General features: G+C 38.8%; 1 protein-coding gene across 3 annotated transcripts in view; it reads right to left on the bottom strand.

Annotated features, from left to right (window-relative positions):
* The window catches only part of LOC131064585 (ATP-dependent helicase BRM), a 135,231-nt gene that overhangs the window by 65,284 nt on the left and 45,645 nt on the right, over positions 1-24,302 (bottom strand). For 2 of the 3 annotated variants that reach the window (XM_057998777.2, XM_057998775.2), the window contains exons 2-6: positions 15,950-17,101; positions 14,438-15,817; positions 14,237-14,346; positions 14,061-14,148; positions 13,865-13,951 (exon numbers count right to left, since the gene is read on the bottom strand). In XM_057998777.2, the coding sequence (XP_057854760.2) occupies positions 13,865-13,951; positions 14,061-14,148; positions 14,237-14,346; positions 14,438-15,817; positions 15,950-17,101 (2,817 nt within the window). The remainder of the gene's footprint in view (positions 1-13,864; positions 13,952-14,060; positions 14,149-14,236; positions 14,347-14,437; positions 15,818-15,949; positions 17,102-24,302) is intronic. The other variant, XM_057998776.2, reaches the window with a different exon arrangement.

Genomic DNA, 24,302 nt, shown 5'->3' with positions numbered 1-24,302 from the left:
TAATTAGAGACTCAATCTCAAATTTAATTTACATTTTCAACCATATCTAGTTTATCCTGAAAGCGTTCAACCTTTATCCTGGAGAGTGGCTTGGTGAGAATGTCTGTTGTCTGATCACTTGTACTAATATACTCCAACTGGATCACACTCCTTTCTACCATGTTTCTAACATAGTGATAAGGAATCTCAATGTGTTTTGATCTATCATGAAACACTGGATTCACTGAAAGCTTGATGCAACTCTGGTTGTCACAATGGATGACAATAGGATTCAAGGGCTGACCAAACAATTCTACGAGTAATTTCTTAACCCACACTGCTTCTCTTGCTCCCATGGAGGCTGCAATGTACTCAGCTTCTGTAGAGCTTTGTGCAACTGAGGATTGTTTTCTACTGATCCTAAACTGAAGCAACATCCTAATGTGCTCTTTCTGTCAACCACACTTCCAACCCAATTTGAGTCAGTGTATCCATGTAGATCTAGGTCTACATGTTTGTATCAAGACCATATCCAATTGAGCCTCGAAGGTATCTCAGAATGTGTTTTGCTGCAACAAGATGTATCTCCTTTGGTTCACACATAAACTAGCTAAGTGCATTCACTGCATAACAAATATCAGGTTGACCAAATACATCAAGGATCCAATTATCTGTCTGTAGAGAGTGGGATCTGCAAATTCTGAGTCTACTGCTGCTTCCTTCAATTTGAGCAAATTTGTTTCCATAGGTGTAGACATGGGTTTGCACTCCATCATTCCAAACCTCTTCAGAATGTCAATAGTATACTTTCCCTGATTCAGAGTGATGCCATCTACCTGCTACCAAACTTCTAATCCAAGGAAGTAATGTAGGATACCCAAATCCTTCATATCAAATTCTGAAGCTAAGTCCTTTTTACACTGGGTAATTAGGTGATCTTCTCCTGTGATTAACAGGTCATCAACATATAAAATAAGAGGTTTGGATCTGCATCATTCTTGGAAAACCCTAATCCCAAGAGGTAGTGATCAATCCTTTCATACTAGGCTCTAGGGGCCTATTTGAGTCCATACAAAGGCTTCTTCAATCTACAAACATGTGATTCAACCTTATGTATAACAAATCCTTCAGGTTGCTCTAGATAGACTTCCTCCTCAATCGTGCCATTCAAGAATGCAATCTTCACATTCATTTGATGGATCTTCCATCCCTTTGATGTTGCAATAGCAATTACGACTCTAACTGAAGTGTATCGAGCAACAGGGGCAAAAGTCTCTTCATAATCAATTCCCTCTTTCTGAGAGAAACCTCTGGCAACAAACCGGGCTTTGTGTTTTTCAACGCTACCATCTGCAGCATGTTTGATCTTGAAGAGCCATTTTGATGATACAACAGATTTTTCTTTAGGCCTTGGTACGATGTCCTAGACATCATTTTTTACAATAGACTGATATTCTTCTGACATATCATCTTTCCACACTTGATGATTGGGAGCTTCTTTAACACAAGATGGTTCTGAATTTATGATCTCACTCATCAAGGCAACATAACTAGAGAATCTGTGAGGTCTCTTGCTTTCCCTAAAGGTTCCCTTTGGTGCTGCATAATTCTTGGCTTCCTGAATCATCTTCCTAGCCCAAAGTGGTCTCTTTCAGTTTACATTACTGGGTTCATTTAAGGGAGCAATTTGACCTTCACTTTCAATTTCTTAAGGACTCTCCCTCTGAATCTCAGATTCATGATCCTCTTCCATATTTTTAGGAGGATCTTGATCTTCTATCTCATGAGAGCTTTTGGATCTCTTGAAAGCAATGTCTTCCTCAAAAATGACATCTCTGCTAAGTTCAATTAATCTTTGCCCAGGTATGTATATCCTATTGGCTTTAGATGTTTCACTATAGCCTACAAATACTTGTTTCATGCCTGAGGGTTCTAACTTAGACCTCTTTTCTTTAGGTACATGTAAGTAGACAGGACAACCAAAGATTCTTAGATGACTTATATCAGGTTTGATGCCAGTGAGTGCTTCTTCAAGGGTTTTGTTGTTTAGAAGTGAATGAGGACATCTATTTTGAATGTAGACAACTATTCTAGAGGCTTCGGCCCAAAATGAAGTTTCTATGTTTTGATCATACATCATAGCTCTAGCAGCTTCTACTATAGTCCTATTCTTTCTTTCTGCCACCCCATTTTGTTGGGGATTATAAGGTACAGTAAACTCCCTCCTAATCCCAGCATTTACACAAAACTCCTTAAAAATGTCTGGAGTATATTCCCCCCCATTGTCTGTCCTTAATGTTTTGATTTTCTTCCCTGACATGTTTTCTACAGGGCTTTGAATTCCTTGAACCTCACAAGGATTTCTTCAAACTCTTTACATTTAAGAAAATATATCCAAGTTTTCCTAGAGAAGTCATCTACAAATATTACATAGTACAAGAATCCTCCTAAAGAGGTTACAGACATGGGTCCACATAAATCGGAATGAATTAGTTCTAATACATTTTTAGATTTTCTATCACTATTGTGGAAAGTTCCTTTTGTATTCTTTTTTAGGGCACAGCCCTTGCATGTTCCTTCATGATTTTGATTTAGCTTAGGCAAACCAATCACCATTTTCTCTATGGAGGGTGGAGCACGAATATGGAAATGTCCTAATCATTTGTGCCAAATCTCGTTTGAATTTGAAGTCTCATGAATTAGGGCTTGAGTGGGAATAGCGCATAGTTTGTAATGGCATCCATGTCTAACTCCTATAGTATGAGCCTTCTTGATTGTGGAGTTCTTTGGCCATGCTATAACTTTGCCTTCCATAAAGGTTATCCTATACCCTTTGTCTTCAAGTGCAGAAATGGAGACTAGATTTCTCTTTATGCCTGGCACAAATAATACTCCTATGATTTGAAGAGATATGCCTGATTTCAGATTTATGGTACAAGTTCCAATCCCTTTGACTGGGTAGTTAGAATCGTCCCCAATGGTTACTTACTCATCAAAATTCTCCACCATAGTGTCTAGGTGTTCTCTGAATTCGGTGATATGAAGCGAGGCTCCACTATCAATCACCCAGGTGTTGGGGCTGGTTGAAACTTGGCTTGATAAGGTTGAATAGAAGACAAACTTCTCGGGTTCATTCTCCACGCTAGCTTTTCCAACTTCAACAATGGAGGCTTGTTGTTTTGGCCTATCCAAACACTTCATGGCATAATGTCCATACTTATCACATCTGAAACACTGCACTTGAAATATGTCCCTCCTCTTCTTAGAAGAGCCTTTTCCATTGGTGCCCTTGTCCTTCTTCCTCTTGAAGTTCCTCTTCTTCCCTTTCTTGTGAGAGTGAGAGTTCAACACATGAATATCTTCATTGGTGGTATTTTGGTTAATCCCCCTAGTGATCAATCTGGATTCTTCTTGAATGCAATCAGTCTTCAACCGATCGAACTTGGGGAGCTTTGAACATGCACTTATTCCTTGAATAAATGATTCCCATGATGTTGAGAGTCCAGTTAGAGCCATCAACGTTAACTCCTTGTTGTCAATTAGATGACCAATTGTAGAAAGTCAGTCCCTCAATTCAGTGATCCTCATAAAATATGATGTGACAGTTTCTCCCTTATTCATCTTCACATGATGGAGTTGTCTTTTCAACGAGAGAGCTCTGTCGGTATTGTTTATTTCATACATGTCTTCAAGTGATTTGAACATGCGGTATGTTGTGTCATACTTTGAAATAACTGGAACTATATGGTCTCTAACTACATCCATGATCACTTCATAGCTTTTCCATTGTTCTTGTTCCATTGAATTTTCTCAACATCATTGTTTGGTTCAGGTATGTTTCCCTTTATAAATGAATCTAGTTCATTCTCCTTCAAGGTAAGCATGATCCTAAACTTCCATGATACATAGTTAGACGCTCCTTCAAGACGATCTTCGAATCTGACTCCGCTTGCCATTATGAAGAAAGGAATGCGATTTTTCCTAAGAGCAAAATGATAGTCTAGATAATCTACTATCTTAAATCTAATCGGATCTTCCTTGACCTTGCTCTGATACCATGTTAAAGTAGATTAGATTTCTTAGTAGATAGAAATAGAGGTATCCTTTAATTTCATTGTCTCACAAATGATTGGTCTCACTAACCTATGAATCTTGCAGGTTGCTGCAAATATAAGGAGAAGATAGTATGTCGATTCACCAAGTACTGATAATACTTCAAGTGTTGCTGATTATATCACAAATATTGCTGAGTGTTGATAATGAGATCGATCTTCAAAGGCTTGCACTAATAGATTGTTGTACCACCTTTCACCGATCTATCGTGGATTATATATATATATGGGTGAGGAGACATATCGATGGATAGACATGTCTCCACATGTGTGGAGACATGTCTCTTCCGCGATATGTCCATTCATTAATCATTGCAAACATCATACCGATTCATAATTGGTAATTTATAATCCATTAACAAACCGATTCCTAATTGGTATGTTAGAATGATGATAACACAAGCATTATTAAATCGATACACATTATCAATTATAATAAAGATCAAGTAGTAGATCGATACACATTATCAATTATAGTAAAGATCAATGAAAGTAGTCGATACACAATATCGACTGGGTTTAGATCATGCATGATACTCAATGCAGATCAATAAACACAGATTTATACCTGGAAGAACAACAGTAATGATGATCGATGTATGATCAGCCATTTGATCATTCAATTGAATCGATGCTTATTCATAATATGATTATTTATTCCACATAGAATAAATAAATATAATGATTTATGATTTAATATCTATTTATAATTATGTATGTATGTATATTAATATATGTAATAATAATAAACTCAATTATCATTATTATGTATATTGGTATACATATGTAACAAAATCATAAATCATTCTATTGATGTAATTATCATCCATTGTAATGTCCCCACTTTAGCAGTTGACCAAGCATATGTGTGTTAGCCTAGCTCTACATGGTCCCGAGGGCTAATGAAGGGTTTAAAGGGATCCTAGAGTGTTTTGGTCTAGTCATTTCCAGTTTAGGCCAAAACGGAGTTGATTTACTTAGTTTCAGGCATACTTACTATTTTTAGTAAGTCAACAGGACACAACGGAGGCTAGTTCTGGTGATTGGATTCGATACTCCTTGGCGAGAGCTTTCCGACGAGTTATCAGTCGCACTATTCGGAGTCCAATTGCTAGTATATTTTAATGCCTGAAGTGTTATTAAAGTAACATTTAATTTAATTGTAAAATATTAAAGTGTTAATTTAATATTTATTTTATGGGGATGTGTGCAAATCAAAGGGGCATCCAAGGGAGACATAAGTGAATATTTTAATATGTTTTATATTGCACATGTTTTATCCCACATTGCTTAAGTGAGTTGGGTCGACCCTTGGAGAAAGAATAAAAGGAGGCTTTTGTGGCTTCATTCAACAGGTTGAATTTGAGAAGAAATTGATGTGTGAGTTGCAGATCCTTTCTTGGCATTAGAGGACGTCTATCCTCTCGTGTGACATTTTAGACGTCATTCCCTTGGGGTTTGGCCTTTGGAATCCATTGCTTTCAGCTTCATTAACAGGCAGATTGGGTGCATTCTGGGTGCATTTCCAGCTACAAGCAGCAACACTATTTGGGTGTATTTCCAACTACGGGCCGCAACACTATTCACGTGGTACTATTCACGTGAGCACAATTCACGTGGCACTATTCACGTGACACTATTCACGCAGCACTATTCATGTCATTGTAGCAACAAGATTGGAAAACATTTGATGGAGCATTATTGCTGGAGTATTTAGTAAGTTGAAAAAATTTGCTATGTATTTGATTAATTCTGAAAATAATATCATATCAGCAATAGTTCAATTTCCAGTTGCATGTTATTGTAGTTTCATTCTTGTTCATATTCTGTGATTTCAATTCCATGTAAAACAAACCAACATTTCATTTTTGGAGCCATAAGGGAATTTAAAACATTAAACGGAGAAATAAGGAGTTGGATGCAAACTGTTTGATAAAATTCCTAGCAGCAGTTGGTATGGTTTTTGGGCATTCCAGGGTGTCCATTACAATGGTATCAGAGCCAAGTTTTTCCTGCCATCCTGTGAGGGTTTCATGCGTCCAGCACATCAGTATTACTTGAGGAGAAACAGGTCAAACACAAACCTACAGAATTCACCAGAGATTGAAGAAGAGGGTGACCTTTTTTCAGCACCAGCCATGGGTGACAGAGATGGGGAAAGGGGAGAACCTAGCACTAGGTAGATGCTCAGTGATCTTGCTAGGGGTCAGAGGGAGCTCCAGGCTACATTACAGCAAATGGCTATAGCATTTACACAGCATTTGACGAGAGTAGATCAAGGCAATAATGCCAACCGAGGTAATAATGGCAACCAAGGTAATAATACCAATCAGGGTAATAATGCTAATCAGGGAGGTGGACAGAGTAATGGAGGTAATGGAGACGCATCGGTTAACAAGGGAACTAGGACATATGCTAGAGCAAGTTCTTCTACTACGAGACCACTCATGCCACAGTTTCCTCCGAGACAGAATGACCAAAATAATGTCGGTCCTACACAGCAAGAGATTCAAGATATGATTATGGATGATTGGAGGGACTCTAGCCCTGAGTTAAAGGCTGAGATGACATTCAGGGAATATATGGATGTTAGACTCAAAAATATGCCCATGAGAGGAAACCGACAACAGAATTATGAGATGAGGAAGAAGTTGGGAAAGTTGTCTATTCCATACTATGATGGTACAGGGAAGGCTTTAGCACGGACATGGGTCCAGAAATTAGATACTTATTTTCAGCTTAATCCCATGCTTGAGGAGGATGCGATTAAGTATGTTGCATTGCACTTGGATGGGAGTGCACACGAGTGGTGGCACCATGGTATGGTCACATTGGGCCATAATCAAATAGACACATACGTAGAGTTCACTAAGAGGTTGATTGACAGGTTTGATACGAAGGATCCAGAACTCCATTTCAAGGAGTTAGCTCAGTTGAGACAGTGGGGTCCTATCAACAGTTACATCTCAGATTTCCAGAGACTATCAGTATTGGTTACAAACATTTCAGAGAGGAGGTTGATTGTACTGTTTGTGGATGGATTGTCAAAGTCTCTTCGTGGTTGGGTGAAGGGACATGATCCCCTCACATTGCAGGATGCCATTCGGAAGGCGAGAGATCTTGCACCTTCCGCTTCTAGGAGTAAGTTCACTCCTAAGGATCCACACTTCAAGAAGGATAAGGATAATAAACCTCCACATAGGGATTCTCAACCTCAGAAAAAAGAATCAAAGAGGTTAGACAATGAGACACTGAACGAGTTGAGGCGGAAAAAACTATGTTTTCAGTGTAGGGAACCATGGGATTTATCTCACAAGTGTCCTCTGAAGGCTAAGGCCAACCAGATGGAGTACTTCTCTGCTGAGGAGTCACAGTCAAAGGATGAGGAGCAGCAATCAGAGTCTGATGGTGAGAGCAGTGCCACTGAGGAGGGTTCAGGGAATGAGAAGTCCCTAGCTAGATTGACAGGTGCTCAAAAGGCAATTACTTTTAAGGTGTGTGGCACCATACAGGGACAGAGGGTGGTTGCTTTGTTGGATACTGGGGCCACACATAATTTCATAGATTCACAGTTAGTGGCTAGGAGAGGGTGGCAAACTGAAGAACATTTAGGATTCCGAGTCATGGTAGCTAGTGGTCACAAGTTACTATGCACACAGAAGATTACAAATCTTCGCATCAGACTGGGAGATGGTTATGAGCTTCAGGATGAGTTCTATGTTGTGGACATGGGTGATTATGACGTTATCTTAGGCATGACTTGGATGGCATCGTTGAGAGAGTTTACTCTCAACATGGAGAGAATAGAGATGAGGTTCCAACATGAGGGCAAGACCATGGTACTCAGAGGATTATCAGATGGCAATTGTAGGGTAGTTTCTTTGAGAAGGATGGAGAGGTTGTTCAGACATGATGATGTTGAGTGGGCAGCAGAGTGCTTGATTATGCCAGCATCACCAGAGCCACAGGTTAAGAGTCATCCGCCTGATATGCAGGACATCCTTGATAGACATGCCAAGGTATTTGGCAGTATTCCACATGGCGTTCCTCCAAATAGGGGGATAGAGCACGTCATTGAGTTAGAAGAGGGGACTAAGCCCATTATGATCACGCCCTATCGTCATCCAAAAAAACACAAGGATGAGATAGAGAAAGCCATCAAGGAGTTGTTGGAGATGGGGCACATTAGGCCAAGTAAAAGCCCTTTTGCTTCAGCAGTTGTTTTGGTTAAGAAGAAGGATGGAACAATGCGCATGTGCATTGACTACAAGGCCTTGAACAAGAAAACCATTAAGAACAGGTACCCCATTCCGAGGATAGAGGAGCTGATAGATGAGCTACATGGGGCATGCGTCTTCACAAAGATAGATTTGAGATCAAGGTATCATCAGATCAGTATGAGGGCAGAGGACATTGAGAAGACAGTTTTTCGGTGTCACTATGGTCATTTCGAGTTTCTGGTTATGCCATTTGGGCTAACCAATGCTCCTGCTACTTTTCAGAGTTGCATGAACCAAGTGTTTAGGGGGCAATTGAGGAGATACATTTTGATTTTCTTTGACGATATTTTGGTCTTTAGCAAATCATGGGGGGAGCATTTGCAGCATCTTGAGGAGGTACTATCTATTTTGGAGAGAGAGTCCCTGTATGCCAAGGAGTCTAAGTGTGAGTTTGGGATGATAGAGCTTTTGTACCTTGGTCATATTATCAGTGCAAAGGGAGTTCGGGTGGACCCTGAAAAGATTAGAGCTATTGTTGAATGGCCCACGCCTACGAACCTTACTCAGCTTAAGGGGTTCTTTGGCTTATGTGGTTTTTACAGGAGGTTTGTTAAGGGGTTTTCTCAGACAGCTGCTCCCTTGACAGATCTTACTAAGAAGGGGGCCTTCATGTGGACAGAGGCAGCACAAAGGTGTTTTGAGCATTTCAAGCAGGTGATGTCTTCATGTCCAGTTCTAGCTCTACCAGACTTCACGAAGCCTTTTGAGCTTCATTGTGATGCATCAGGTGATGGGATTGGAGCAGTATTGATGCAGGAGAAGCACCCCATCGCTTTTGAGAGTAGGAAGCTCCAAGGTGTGGAGAGGAGCTATTCTATTTATGATCGTGAGATGTTGGCCATCATGCATGCCTTGGCCAAATTCCGATCCTACTTGGTTGGAGGGAAGTTTGTGATCAAAACGGATCACAACAGCATAAAGTATTTCATGAGCCAGCCAGACTTGAATGACAGGGAGCAGAAGTGGGTCACTAAATTGCAGGCTTATGACTTTGACATTGAGTTTGTCAAAGGGAAGAAGAATGTAGTAGCTGATGCCTTATCCAGAAGACCTCACATTTGTGCTCTTGCAGAGATTACAGGAGATTGGAAGGATAAGATTATAGCAAAGTATGTCAGAGATACTTGGGCTTCAGGTTTGATTTTAGGTACTATACAGGATGATCGCTATGAGGTGATAGATGGATTGATCAGATTTCAGGACAGGGTCTATTTGATTCCGTCATCACAGTTGAAAGAGGCGATACTGAGGGTATTTCATGATGCGCCTACAGTTGGGCATCCAGAGGTCTTCAAGACCTACAGGGAAATCCGAGAACGGTTCTCATGGAGAGGGCTCAAGGATGATGTTCAGAGGTATGTCAGGGGGTGTGTAGTTTGTCAGCAGAATAAGGGAGAGCATACGTTCCCTGCAAGTTTACTACAGCCCTTGCCCATTCCGGACAGGAAATGGTAAAGTATTTCAATGGACTTTATCACTGGGTTACCACGAGTGCAAGGGAGAGATTGCATCTATGTGGTGGTAGACCGCTTAACGAAGTTCACTCACTTCTTTGCTATTCCGTCCACTTACACAGCAACACAGGTGGCAGATCTTTTCTTCAAAGAGATATTCAGGTTACATGGGCTGCCTAGATTCATTGTCAGTGATCGAGATAGTAAATTTATGAGTATTTTCTGGCAAGAGTTGTTTAGGTTGTGTGGCACAGATCTTACACCCCGCACTAGTTGCATATTATTGTAGTTTCATTCTTGTTCATATTCTGTGATTTCAATTCCATGTAAAACAAACCAACATTTCATTTCTGGAGCCATAAGGGAATTTAAAACATTAAACGGAGAAATAAGGAGTTGGATGCAAACTGTTTGATAAAATTCCTAGCAGCAGTTGGTATGGTTTTTGGGCATTCCGGGGTGTCCATTACATCCATGATTATATTTATCTGACCGAAGCTATCATCATTAACATATTTCGATGGAAGGGCTTTGGTCTTTGATTCCCTAGCATATCATTTTCAGAGCTGCCTATTCTTATCATGTTTTGGAGACCATTTTGGAGGTGTGATTCAGAGATATCATAATCAGATTTGTACAACCTACAACAAGAATCCTACAGTTTCCTGAGCATCCTTGAGGTTAACATCAGCAAGGACGAGGGTGACATCTTTGTGAGACCCAACGCTGATTTTTTGAGAGTTTTGGTAAAGACGGCTAGGGATTTGAAGGCATTTCCTGAGGTATTTGGGCATTACCCTGTATATTGCTGATTACATTCATCTGCTAAAAAAAAAACTGAGAAAAATAATGTAAGCTATTTTGAAATTGCTGGGCAGTTTTAGTGTGTTTTCTATAACTTTTTCATATTCAGAAATTCCTATATAATCATAGAAAACTTAGAAAAATATTCTGAGCATAGATCTGAGTTTATTGAAGGGTTATCTATTTGCAAACGAAATGTCAGACTTTTCTATTACATATTGTTGGAGATATTGTGGTTTTTCCATTATCCCTATTTGGGTATATTACATACTCATCCTATCTCAGTGTTCCGCACACTCAGGTTGCTCTCAAAATCCTTCATGTGCTCCCAGTCTTTGAGTCTTAGATCCTCCAACTATCAGCTATTCTATGAGTAGTAGTTCTTCAATGCATTAGATGTTATTTTTGTATGTTTTTGACAATGAGTTTGTGGACTCTCCTTCCCACTCTTCTTCTTCTAGTGGTGAATGTACTGATCCTTTCTTGGCTTGATTGGAAAGCTCCACATACACTTCATCAGGAGCAACAAGTACCTTTCTATTTCTTCCCACTCTACCTTTGTGTATTTTCTTGTCAGGGAGAAACAAGTATGTCCTTATTCACACATGAAATTATAACAGAAGAAGACCAAAGATGGATCGAAGTTGATCCAACTAGATCATACTACTTTCCTTGACGACACACAATCTATTTAAATGACCCGATGATTGTCAAGAGGAACATAACTATTGACCAACTTACACTTATAACTACCCGAAACCAACAAACAATTAATACATAGTTGGATAAACCATATTATCAAAACATAATAATCAGCATTGTACACTAACTACATCCTATAGCAATAGCCTACTCAAATCCTTGGTTGTACTAGTCTTAAAACTCTACCAACAATTGTCAATACATTCACTGACCCTTCCCAATATGAGTGGTTCACCACATTTACACGTAAATTATTGTCATACCAAAATTTTATTGCTGCCATCCTAGCCTCATTGTGTTTTTCCTTATTTCGAGAGGTGCCTTCAAGCGAAGGTTGTGCTTCTAGAACATTGCTTGGAATAAAAAATTGATGTCAATGAAGGAAGATGGATAGAACCCTCAAGAGTCTCATGAGCAAAGGAAAATTGATGATGAGTTTTTGAGGCAACAAAGGAATCTATAGACAAATTAGAATTGACAAGATTGCCACTACCATTGCTTCCTTTGTCCTCTAATTTTTCATTTTTTCATTTCATAGCTAGCAAGGAGAGCATTCATTTCTTCCATAACCTCTTCAAACACAAAAGGGCACACTTTCACATCTTGTTTAAGCATTTTAGCAAAGCATTATTTAATCTACTTATTCCCCCTATCATATGAAGCATACATTCATTGCAAAAGACCTGGCCCTTGATAGCACCTAATGTTCCATGCTTCCATGCAGAGTCTCTCTTACTAGTCATTTGTGTTGAACTTGACATTGCTGATTTTCAACTGGAAAAATAAAACATGGTGTAAATTGATTTCAAGTAGAATAGAAAAATATTAGGAAATGATGGGAGGGGAAATGGACAGGTTTACAACATTTGTTATTTTCAAATCCAAAAAATCAATATGTACTGGTTTGAATCTTTAAAGACGCCTTAAAATCTTTTTCCAATCCCTTCTCTCAACATGTTCTTGTCATGTGGATGTTAAAGAGATCATTTACAGGGTGAAATAAGACTGATTCAGAAAGTATCATGGTAAAGATGCTTGGATTTCTAATTAATAAATTGGCACTGTAACTTGTTGTGGACCTATTTTTCAAGTTCTACTCTCTAGTGAATCCCTTACTTGGTAACATGCTGAAGCTTGTGAGTAATATAATCATATGAATGGTTCAAAATTAATTGTTGTATATCTATTTTTATTTGTTTGATGAATAATAATAAAGCCTGTCCCCTTTTTTCAGATGATGAATGATGATAGATATTATCATCTTTGAAAACAGCAGCTGCAGATACATTACCGAAATTTGCTCAGATTGTTTACAGTATGGCTGACATTAAAAAATAGGACAGCACAGAAGACGAACCTACAAATTCTAGCAGTGGAATCCTAGTCAATGGTACAATTTCCACTTAACATGCCAAAGATAGGGGTGAAGACATAATGAGATTCACAGTCTCTGATGCAAGGTACTGTACAGGAGTACAACTTTGTATAAATGTCAGCTTCTTTTGCTAATATTGTTTACATAAATGATAAATTGCAACTTCTTTGACGTTTTTTGGGCTTAATTTTTCAAATACAATTTTTGTATATTATTTTAATACCTGTTCCCCCCTCTCTGAAACTTGGAAAAACACTGTTCTATTGTAAGAGGTAAAAATGCTTTGTATCCAAAATCAGCTGCTACAGCTGCCAACAGGGTTTATAGAAACTTTTCTTTTTTATATGAAAATTATACTGTCATTTATCAAAAAACAAAAAAGGATGAACAAACTATAACAATACAAATTTAATGCCAATCAGATGGATTTCAATCTATCTTCCAGCATCCTCTCTAATCAAAGTTAACAAGTAGTTTTGTATGGGCAAATCCTCCAAGACACCAGCCCAATGGTTCAGGCAATTTCAGAGATGTTAACATTTCAAAGGAGAAACGAATGCTTTACTAATATAACAATAATTCACAAGGACACATGAATGTGAACAAATTTTCCAAAGTTTCAAACCAAAAACAATGATGTTAATAGTTACTGTAAATTTCACCAGTAACAATTTATCAATAGATTATAAATGTTAATGCACGAGATTAGAGTGTTAATTCAATCAGAAGTATCTTCCATTATAAATAGTTAGCTTGAACAAAAGAAACACTTCAGTAACAGAATTAGTACATATTCTCAGGGAACTACAAGAACAGCTTATCAACTTTATGTTTTTCAGAAATGCAGTGTTCTACATTAAAAAATCAAGAGACAATGGATTAGGTTTAACACCATCATCTTGTGCATAAGCAGAATTTAGAATTGTCCTAACGTCATAATAGAATGTTACAGAAAAAGATGCTTAAAGAATAAGGGATATGCTGTGTCAAAGCTGAAGATTGCATTGAAGTCCATTCCTAACAGTTTCTAACTTCATATTTTCAAGAAGCTAGCACATACAAAATTCAGGATAACCAACAAATTGGAGGATATTCATTATAATCCTCCAGACAATTAGAATGATGAATGGGTGAAAGCAGAAACATAAATATATATACCTGCACCGTCTTGCCAAGACCCATCTCATCTGCCAAAATCCCATTTAGCTGATTATTGTACAAAGAAAGCATCCATTGCAACCCAACCTGTGGCAAAGCATAGATGAGTGTTCAAATATAAAAAATCAAATACAACTGAAATATTAAGATGCTTATAGTTATCAAATTAGTTAATCTTTCAAGAAAAACAACTTACCAATTGGTAGTCATGCAATGTCCCACCTTGAAGCATGGAAGGTTGATGCATAATTTTTTCATTTACTATATGTGCCAAATTGTAATACCTAACGAATAGATGGTGTAAATATCTGAATTAACTTATGATTAACAAATCCAAACAACTAATTAAAGTGTTAAGATCAGAATACATACTTGTTTATGGATATATTATCTCTAAATGGGCCACATGCTGAGGAAACATCTCTATTCACTTCCTCCTCCTGTGCATGAGTTGCTATCCTGTCAACATCTTCAGAAACACCCTATATCACCAGATCAATGGTTCCAGTCAGCAACAGCTACAGAAAAACCCAGAAACTCTAGGGAGTAAAATAATTTCTCCCTGTAGTATACCTGTAACGAGGCAGCTGAAGCAGAGACCATTATTGCTTCCCCCACCTTTTGATTATTCTTTACTGCTATTAGTTTTGCTCCTAGTTTCTGCAGATACTCTTCTGTCTGTGACAAGAAGGAAGACAAGATTTTATAGCAATCTCGAGCATCACCAGATAATTGAGTTTGCTGTTCCAACATTTCACGGTAACAGTCAAGATCATTATTTTTCAAAGCTTCCATTCTCTCATTGTGGTCTTCATCCTTCATTTTTGAATACTCCTTCAACATTCTCTCATGGTATTTGGCAACCCCTCTGTTACGAATAAGCCTAGCATCTGTATTGATCCAGCTAGTTTTCAGAAACCTTTTGCGACCTCGAAAAGCCTCCTTCAATTGTTTTTCATGATTTGCCTTTAGAGAGACTGTGACATTCCTGGCAAGTTTGGTCCTTTTACGTTCACAAAACCGCACAAATTTACAATATGTCCTATCAGACATCATCATAATTTGCCGTTGCTGTCGATCAATTTCATCCCTTAACTGCTTCTGAACATCTAGTAGGCGGAGCATGCGTTCTTCAATTTGGAGCTTTCGAAAAAAATCAAATCTAATTTTCCATCCATTCCGTTTCATTTCCAGCAAACAATTCACTTTCCTCAACTTATCTGTCCTCCTCTTTTCAAAAACATGTAATCCTTCTTCAGACAACAATTCCTTTATGTCATATCCTAAAGTAAAAGGACCGTATACATGAGTAGACATTGGAACAAAATCATCTGTCTTCCCACATTGTGGAAAGTCAAAAAGTGGACCAACATATTTTCTTACATGATTTATATTCATTGGATGTTTTTCAAATGCAGGCCCAGTAAAATTTTCAGTCTGACCAGGAACAGCTATGGAAGAAGATTTCAACATGATAAAGTTGTTTCCTCCTGTATCAGATTTGTTCCCCCTTGGTATGTCTGGCTTCATGACAGCTGCAACATTTTCCTTCGTTCTCAATTGAACACTACTGATCTCTCCTTTTTCATGGCCATTTTCACTAAATATCATTCCCAGTATTTGCTTCTTCTCACCACCATTAACAGAGAGTTTTTCTGCATTTTTTCTGTTAAGCATGATTTGGCTTCTATCTAAATGCATACGTATTTGAGCATAGAAGTTTTTATGAGCGGTGACATTCCTTGCATCTTCATCTAAAAATAAACCCTCTGGATTATTTTTTGCTTCAACTAAATTTTGGCCCCTGGTTCCATTATTTAAAGCATTTACTTGTTCTTTATGATGTTTTAACTTACCAGTTGATACTGTTTCTGAAAAAACTTGATCTTCATGTTCGGTAAGTGGCAGTGGCCCAATGCATCCAATTACATCTGGTGGTATAGTTCGTCCATGCTATAGAACAATTTTAGAGTCAGAAAACTAAAACAATTATTTTAACATATCACAAATTGCAAAATAATTTTGTCAGTAAATAAAATAAACTTTTTTTTTCTAATTATTTTCAAAAAAAAATTATGATCTTACTTTTAATTGTTTGAATGCCAATATCTGAGCCCTAAGAACAATGAGCTGCTGATTTGTGAAACCATAGCCCTGACAGAGAATTTGAACACTGTGATTGAGCTGCAATGCCCTATTTCTATTAACCAAATTGAAAGGAATTTGATTCAACTGTTCTGAATCACTGAAATTTTGCATTTGTGAAGTGCCTTGAGCCAGATTATTTCCAAAAGTAATAACTTCTTTCTGAGTAAAATCAGAAGAAGGTAGCGAACAGTGACTAAAAGATGTTATAGTATTATCATATGCATCAAGAGACTTGTTGCCACCAAACCATGTGTTTTTAAAATCACAATCCCCAGCTTCAGGCACAAAGTGGCATTCAGCCAATGCAAGGTTCCTCACCTTTGGAAAGGATTCAGTCATACCACTCTGCAAAGAATTCGAGTATATCACATCACTATCAAAAATGCTACCACTCACAGAGTCTTTGATTGTCAAACTTGCATTATTCTGGACACATGATGAAGATGCAATATTTTGTCCAGTCTGCAACCTGTTACTCTGTTCTTCTGTAATATATCTGTCAGAAACCTTATGTTTTGCTGCTAGATTGGCTTGAATATCAGGATTGAATGGAGGAGCCCTGATGTTTGTATCCTGTTCCACGGCAGAATATACCTGAAGATCTTGCGATTGAGTGCTATCCATGAATTGGGAAGGCATATTGTTTTTCAATTGACATTGATTTTGCACATCAAATAATTTTTCGATGTTGTTGCCCACTAATGGTGTCATCTGTGTCTGCTGAGACTTGAGAAAATTACTTCTACTACCATCTTGTAGATTTGTTTGTGTTTCAATGTGCAAAAAGTGGCCTGGTGATTTTCTGAACATGGACAACTGTGGAAAAAGTTGACTCACGTCATGTAGAGTAAAATTATTGAGGTGTATGTTCTGAGATGCATTTCTCTGAGCATCCAGGAAAGCAAATTGCAGGTACTCTTCAGCTTGCAAACTCTGCATTTTGACTTTGTGCAAATACTCTTGGGGTACTGCCTCACACAAGATTGTTGATGGCTGCATTGGAACACCCTCAAAACTATCTTGAAACTCATGTGCCTGATGAGCAGGTTGTTCTTGAATGTCTTGCAGTTGCCTTCTAGGTTTTAGCAACTGCACCACAAACATAAAACCTATATTATCTCAAGGAAAGCATCACTGTGTTTATTAACTTCAGCTGATTAAGACAATAAGATCTCAGCATGGACACTTTGCCATTTAATTACAATTTAAAAAACACTTTCCATGATATAGCATATTTATGCAAATTCCATTTTGGCCATTGCGAATCAATTTAATTCATATGGACTGTAATATCCCCAACAATTTTTTTATTTTTATTTTATCCGTTTTACAAGCACACCAACACCCATTAGGGTTAGAATAATAAAATCGAAACCAGCTGAAAGGAACCCTACACCTTTTGATCACTGAGAGCCCAAGCTGGGAGGGTGAGAGCATATGGTGGCAGGGGATCGTTAGATGCAAACTTCTGAAAATGTTTTTTACAATAATGGGCGGCAAGCCAGCCCCTTCCACTTTCCAGCGGGTAAAACAAGGAAACTTGGCAGTAAACCAGCTAAGTAAACAAGAACACACTCAAGCACAAATCACTCTACCACAATATTTCAGCGGGAGGACTTATTACAAAACAAACTCAACTCAACCGCTTATGCAGCAAGAGGACAATGCAAAGAAATTACAAATCAACTCTACCACTTATGCAGCGGGAGGACATGAATGGAAATTACAATCACTCAACCGCTTGTGCAGCGGGAGGACAGTATTACAGAGACAAATGTAAGCGGCAAGCCAGCCTCTTCCACTTTTCAGCGGGGGTTTGCTTTACAATCCAGAAATGGCTGTTAGTACTACTATTCAGCCTTACAATAGAGAGATACAATGCATAGAATAGAGAGATTATACAGTCCAATTACTAATGAATACCTCCAAGCTTAACACAATTAGCAAACTCAAACACACCCATAAAGAAATAACACACCACTGATCACTGAACTAAAAATACAATCTGCTGTTCACATAACATGCAGAAAACAGCCACTACCAAAATCACTGTTATACTCATAACTCGCCTAAAACTTCACGGAATGACACAAGAATAGAAGCAAATGAAAGCTAAGACTGAGGCGATGCAACCAGAAACTCAAACCTGCACCACGAACACCACCAACAACCGGCACACAACCCAAGGCAGCCAAGGAATGGTGCGACCAGCAGCAGAAAATTGATTTGCAACAAAAAATCAGAATGCACACCAAAAGAGACGCCAAAGCAAAAGAAGGATCACCCTCCAGATACGCTTCCAATGAGATAATACCGAGAGTGATCAATTGCACAGGCAGGGAGATATGAACCAATCTTCGCTTCAGCCACACCAAAAACCAGCAACACTGAAAACAACACCACACTGAAAATCTGAAAATGCACACTGAAAACTTCACCAACGTTCCACCACTCAACTAGGTACTATGTCTCAAGTATGAAACTGGAAAAACTAGGGAGCCACAACTCTGAAGCTCAAGTTCACTCACCATTCCGGCAGTATAACAATATGACTTCTTCAAGATAATCAAATGAGGATCCCATCCCTTGTATTTATAGATTTTTCCATCTGAAATTCAAATGCAAATGGCGCCAAACTCACGTGAAATTCATTTTTTCAAGCCTCCCTAGTTGAACTTTACAAAGGAAGTTTGAACTTGAGAGAATGTTGTAACGTGTAAAATGACTCATTTGGGCACCCACCTGACTTAGGAAATAAAATGTGACTTGGGATAAATAATATAATATTTTCCTTCCTAAGTCATTCCTCCAAAATAATCAATAAAATAATTAAATATTAAACTTTAGAATACAGTGATAATATTTAATTAAACAATTATAAATCGCCCACTGATTGCTGCCAAATCAACCATATGAACTGGAGTGCAGGAGATACTAATTTTGGACTGGATTGGAACTCTACTCAAGACTGCCACAAATAACTCTGCCTGAACTGATACTTTCTAAAAATAGTAAGCCATGAAAACATCTCCGAAAGACATGCTCGTTGAACCCTGTGAGAGAGCTCGAAAAACCAATAAAAACCTCAAAATCCAATCAACTGCCACCAACTTACTAAAAATAGTAAGTTTAGAAGTCACTCGGAACAGAATGCATGTTAGACCACCATGAAGCTCTCGAAAAACCCAGAAGGAATCCTCAATGCTTTCTGCCAAACTCCAACCAGAACATCCTTGAAAATTGCGAGGAATCCCCTAGAAAATAGGAAACCCTAATTCCTCATTCCAATCAGCCTACGGGTTTCCAAAGTAGGCTAATGGACCACTGATTACCTCCTATTGAGAAGGGGACATTACATGGACTAAACAGTAGAGAATCAGAGAATCTAAGAAGAACCATAGAGGCATCAAAGCTTCATAATTCAACCATCTACCAATAGCAAAGTTGCATGGACACGGATACAGATACAAATAAACAGGCATTTTTGCAGACTCCCAATATGGATACAACTAGACACGACATTCATAAAAAACACATACACATTTAACATAATTTTCTAAGTTTATAGAGAATATTTTTGTTAAAGCAATATAGACACATAATTTCTACATAAATAATTATAAGTTGATTTAACAATTTACAATATACAAACCATGACCTATAATTGAATTAATAACAATAATGTCAAGCTAGGGGCCTCGCTCAATTGGTGAGAGCTTCTGATGGTAGGCACGAGGTCACCAGGTCCAATCTCCCCCCAACCCATGTGGTACCGGAGGATGTGTCACGCAAATGCCACCGATCAAGTTTAAATGTTTACCTTACACATTGCAGTTTATAGGGTGGTTACCCGTTTCCTGCAATCTAAAAAAAGAAAAAATTAAGAACAACAATAATGTCAATTAAATCCATAGTAATTATAAAGGATATGGCGGTCACAAGGATCGAGGGTAGGAGCGAGACGCAACATGGAGGGAGTGAACAGCAAAAGGCGCACGATCAGTATGTCGATATCTGGTCTAGACCAGGTGGGCAAGGAGGAAGGCAACAGGCGTCGAGATGATGCGAAGTAATGGATCCCAATGGAGACCTTCAGAGAGAACATCAATAATGGCTAGCAAGCGTATGGAAAACCTAAGGTAGGAGTTGAGCAAGGCCGGAGGGACCTGTGCACTCCTCCCTCACTGCAGTATGATCAAAACATACCACAATGGGTGTTTGAGAATGGTCGATGGGTTGATAAACTGTCATCCTCAATCGGCGAAGAGAAACCCTAATCAGCCCTATCGCAAACAAGGATGGGTCCCTCGATTGAATAAGGGCAAGAAGCTATATCAGAAGTAATTGGAGCAGAGAACCGCCATGGATTAAGCCAAGAGATAATCGACTAAACCAGAATCTACAGGTCTCCAATAATGATTGGTCCGCTTCTTCACAAGAATGGAGGGAGAAGGGCTTTCAAAGAGGGAAGAATGGGTGGTTCAAGAAAATAGCAATTCCCAGAGTAGATGTGTCGGGAAATTGGAGATCGAAGCAAGTAAAGGAGGTGCAAGAGCCAAGTATCACGAAAGGGCAGGACAACAAAGGTAAAGGAATCCGAGACAATGGTGAGGGCCCCTCACGAAGATCTGGGCAAATTTCCGGTAAGTCTCCACAAGAAGGGGCCCTGTTTCCAATTCATATTGAAGAGGATATAGCTAGGCAAAACAAGGAATTTTTGGAGAAAGTAGGGCTTCTCATTAAATTGGGGGGGGGGGGGGCGTAGTTGCAAAAGCTGGGAAGAAATTAGGTCTTGGTGTTATAGGCATTGGGGGAAGAACACGGTGATCAGGCCAATGGTGAACAAGTTTTATTTGGTGTCCTTTGCATCCCAGGAAGAAAAATAAAGGCACAGGGGTTGACGCTTTTGTTCCTGGATGGAGCACAAATGCATATGATAGATTGGATACCAAATTTTAATCCATGGGCTCGTTCAATAATAGAAAGCTCATTCTGGTTTCGCCTTTACAATTTACCTGCGAAATACTGGGGAGAAGAGGTGATCAGAGATATTGGGAGGAATCTGGTAAGTTTCAATTTATGGATAGGCCATTGGAAGATCAAAAGTTGGGCACATATTTCAAAATGTGTAAATGTACCAAGTAAAGTAGAGATCCCAACTGAAATCGAATTGGTATCTAACTCAAGCAGCTGGAAACAAGCAATTGTTAGGGAAGATATGTTGGATCTATGCCCTAGATGTAAGTTGATGGCCCATGGCTTGGATAAGTGTTTTTCTTCAATCTCAGTAATCGGTCTCAACAAGTTTCATCAGACTGTGTTAGGAAAGATGGCGATGGGCATTCCTTTGGGAGGTCCATTAATAGACATGGAAAAAGAATTGATAGACTCAATATGGCCGGTAGTAAAGGGGATTGAGTTGGAAAGGGACTTGTCAAGCAAAGATTGGGATTCTAAGTCAGAAGGGAATATGCAGATAGGCAATGAAGAAGGGGCAGATCCTCTGGGAGAAGATATTGCAAGCAAAAAGGATCTTATCATTCCCTCGAGTACTAACACAATAGACAAAATCAGTTAGGAATTGGAAGTTGATGGGTTTCCATGTTTATCAGATATGTCTAAACTAGTTCAGGGAAATCAAGCGGAGGAGTTGGCCATTAATTTCATTGGAGAAGGGAAGGTCACCGATAGTATTAAAGGGATTGAGGAGGATAGATTAGATACTGAAGTGTGTAGTGAGAAGGTTAATGAGGAGGAGAGTGTAAGTTCGGATTCTGATCTGGATGATAGCTTTGAGGAGTACCAAGCTAGAATAATGGAGGAAAGAGGACTTGAGCAAATCCAAATAGGTCTCAAGACTCTCAAAATCAGATCAGCTAAACGAAAGGGTTGCAAATCCAACAAAACAAAACTGGCAATTGTTGGGTACGCAAAAGGACAAACAAAGTTATTTCAAACAATTCTTAGAAACAAGAAGGAGCTACCCCTTCCTGAGGAGCCATGAGGATCATAAGTTGGAATGCTAGGGGCAGCAAATGGTGCCTCTTCAAGCGTCAAATTGATACCAGTAGCGCTGATCTTATTTTGATTCAGGAAACTAAATGGAGTAAATAGGAGCAGGAAATTAGGATGAGACATTGGAGGCAGTGGGAAGGTTTGTTTGCGGAATCAAATGGGGCTTCAAGAGGTATTGAGGTGATATGGAATCTAGTAAAGGCGACCTGCTCTTTAGAGTCATTACACCCAAATTGGATGATGATAACCTTTAAAAGTTACCAATGCAATAAATCTTGGAGAGTGATCAATGTCTATGGGCCCATTTCAACAATTGCCAAGAGGGAGGTTTGGAGAGAAATTACATTTGAGCTCAATTTAAAAAGGGATGAGAAGATTATCATAGGGGGAGACTTCAATGCTACGCTCAATAACACTAGAGAAACATGGTGGTTCCAATACTTTGACCAAAATTCAGCAGGATTTCCGAGTTTGTGGATGATAATAAGTTGAGAGAAGTCATTTCAAAAAATGGGAAGTTCAGTTGGACCAATAGAAGGCAAGGATTTACGTGTATTGATGAGAAATTGGACAGATTTTTTCTATTTGGAAATTGGAATGAGGAAATAGAATTGGTAGAAGCCTCAATACTGCCATACAGTGGGTCGGATCACTATCCAGTACAGTTACTATTTGCCATCGATAATTATAACGATGGGTCCCCTTTCAAATTTGAGAAGATGTGGACTAGAGATCCATTGTTATATGATTTGTTAGTAAAACGGTGGAATGAAGTCTGGGTAGGGAATCAGTCTAAAATGTTTCTTTTCTGTAAAAAACTATCACATATCAAGTGCAAATTGAAGGAATGGAATAAAGTACACTTTAAGAAAATATTTGTTGAAAGCGCTTGGATTGAGGATGAGCTGAGGGAGCTGAATGAAATTGTTATAGAGAAAGGAATGAGAGAAGAGGAGTTCAAGAAAGAGCAAGCTCTCAAGGCTAAGCCAGCGGAAATTCTAGCCAAGGAAGAGCAATTTTGGAGGCAGAAATCTAGGGAGGTGTGGCTGAAGGAAGGGGGCAAAAATACTAAGTTCTTCCACAATTCAGCAATTGTCAGTAGAAATAAAAACAAAATCATTGAATTGGTTAAAGAGGATGGGTCTATGGCACAGTCTAAGGAGGAGGTCAACCAAGAAGCTGTGAGATACTTCCAGACTTTGTTGAACCGAGATAATCAGAATCAGGTAGCAGATAGGAATGTCTTCTTAGACCAGATTCCTAGCCTAATCTCGGATGTTGATAATAGGGAGCTCCATAAACCAATTGATATGGAAGAACTCAAAAAGGCCACTTTTCAATTGGGACCTAACAAAGCACTCGGGCCGGATGGGTTTCTTGCATGCTTATATCATTTATATTGGGAAATCCTTAAAGATTTGTTGAGAGCAATGGAGGAATCAATAAAGAAGTCAATTGTGTTAGGGGTTGTCAATCATACCTTAATTGCTCTCATTCCAAAGAAAAAAGATGCTACCTATATGAGTGACTTTCGGCCAATTGCCTTGTGCAACACATTTTATAAGAATATCGCAAGAATCATTGCAAATAGGATAAAGAAGGTTATTGGCAAGATCAGATCTGAAGAACAAAGTGGGTTTGCGCCAGGGAGATCTATAGCAGAAGGAATTATTCTTGCTCATGAAGCAGTTCACACTACTAAAAAATTAAGGAAACCCGGAATGATGATCAAGCTAGACATATTAAAAGCCTACGACTTGGTGGATAGAAACTTCTTGTTGGATGTGTTAATGAGGTTTGGATTTGATAAAGCTTGCATGGACTGGGTTAGAGGTTGTATTGCGACCCCAAAATTCTCAGTACTGGTTAATGGAGTGGCTAAAGGTTTCTTCAGTTCTTATAGAGGGATTAGGCAAGGTGATCCTCTTTCTCCATTTTTGTTCATAATCATGACAGAGGCACTAGGAAAAAGCATTACGTAGGCTAGGGTGGCTGGTAGATGGATTGAGATAGATGTCACACCGGGAGTTGAATCAGTCACTCATCAGCAATATGTTGATGACACAATTTTATTGGGAATTGCTACACAGGGAGAGGCTAGATGCATAAGATCTATGTTGGATGATTACAGTAAGGCCTCGAGGAACTCTATTAATTGGAGGAAATCAAAAGTCTTCTTCCTCAAAGTGCAGTTGGGACTTCAAAGGAGCATAGCACGGATTATGGGTTTAAGAGTGGCAAACTTTCTAGGGAGCTTCCTGGGTATGCCTCTTTT

Source organism: Cryptomeria japonica, chromosome 8, assembly GCF_030272615.1.
Source record: "Cryptomeria japonica chromosome 8, Sugi_1.0, whole genome shotgun sequence".
NCBI classification, from domain to species: domain Eukaryota; kingdom Viridiplantae; phylum Streptophyta; class Pinopsida; order Cupressales; family Cupressaceae; genus Cryptomeria; species Cryptomeria japonica.
This window is presented reverse-complemented; position numbering and strand designations above follow the sequence as displayed.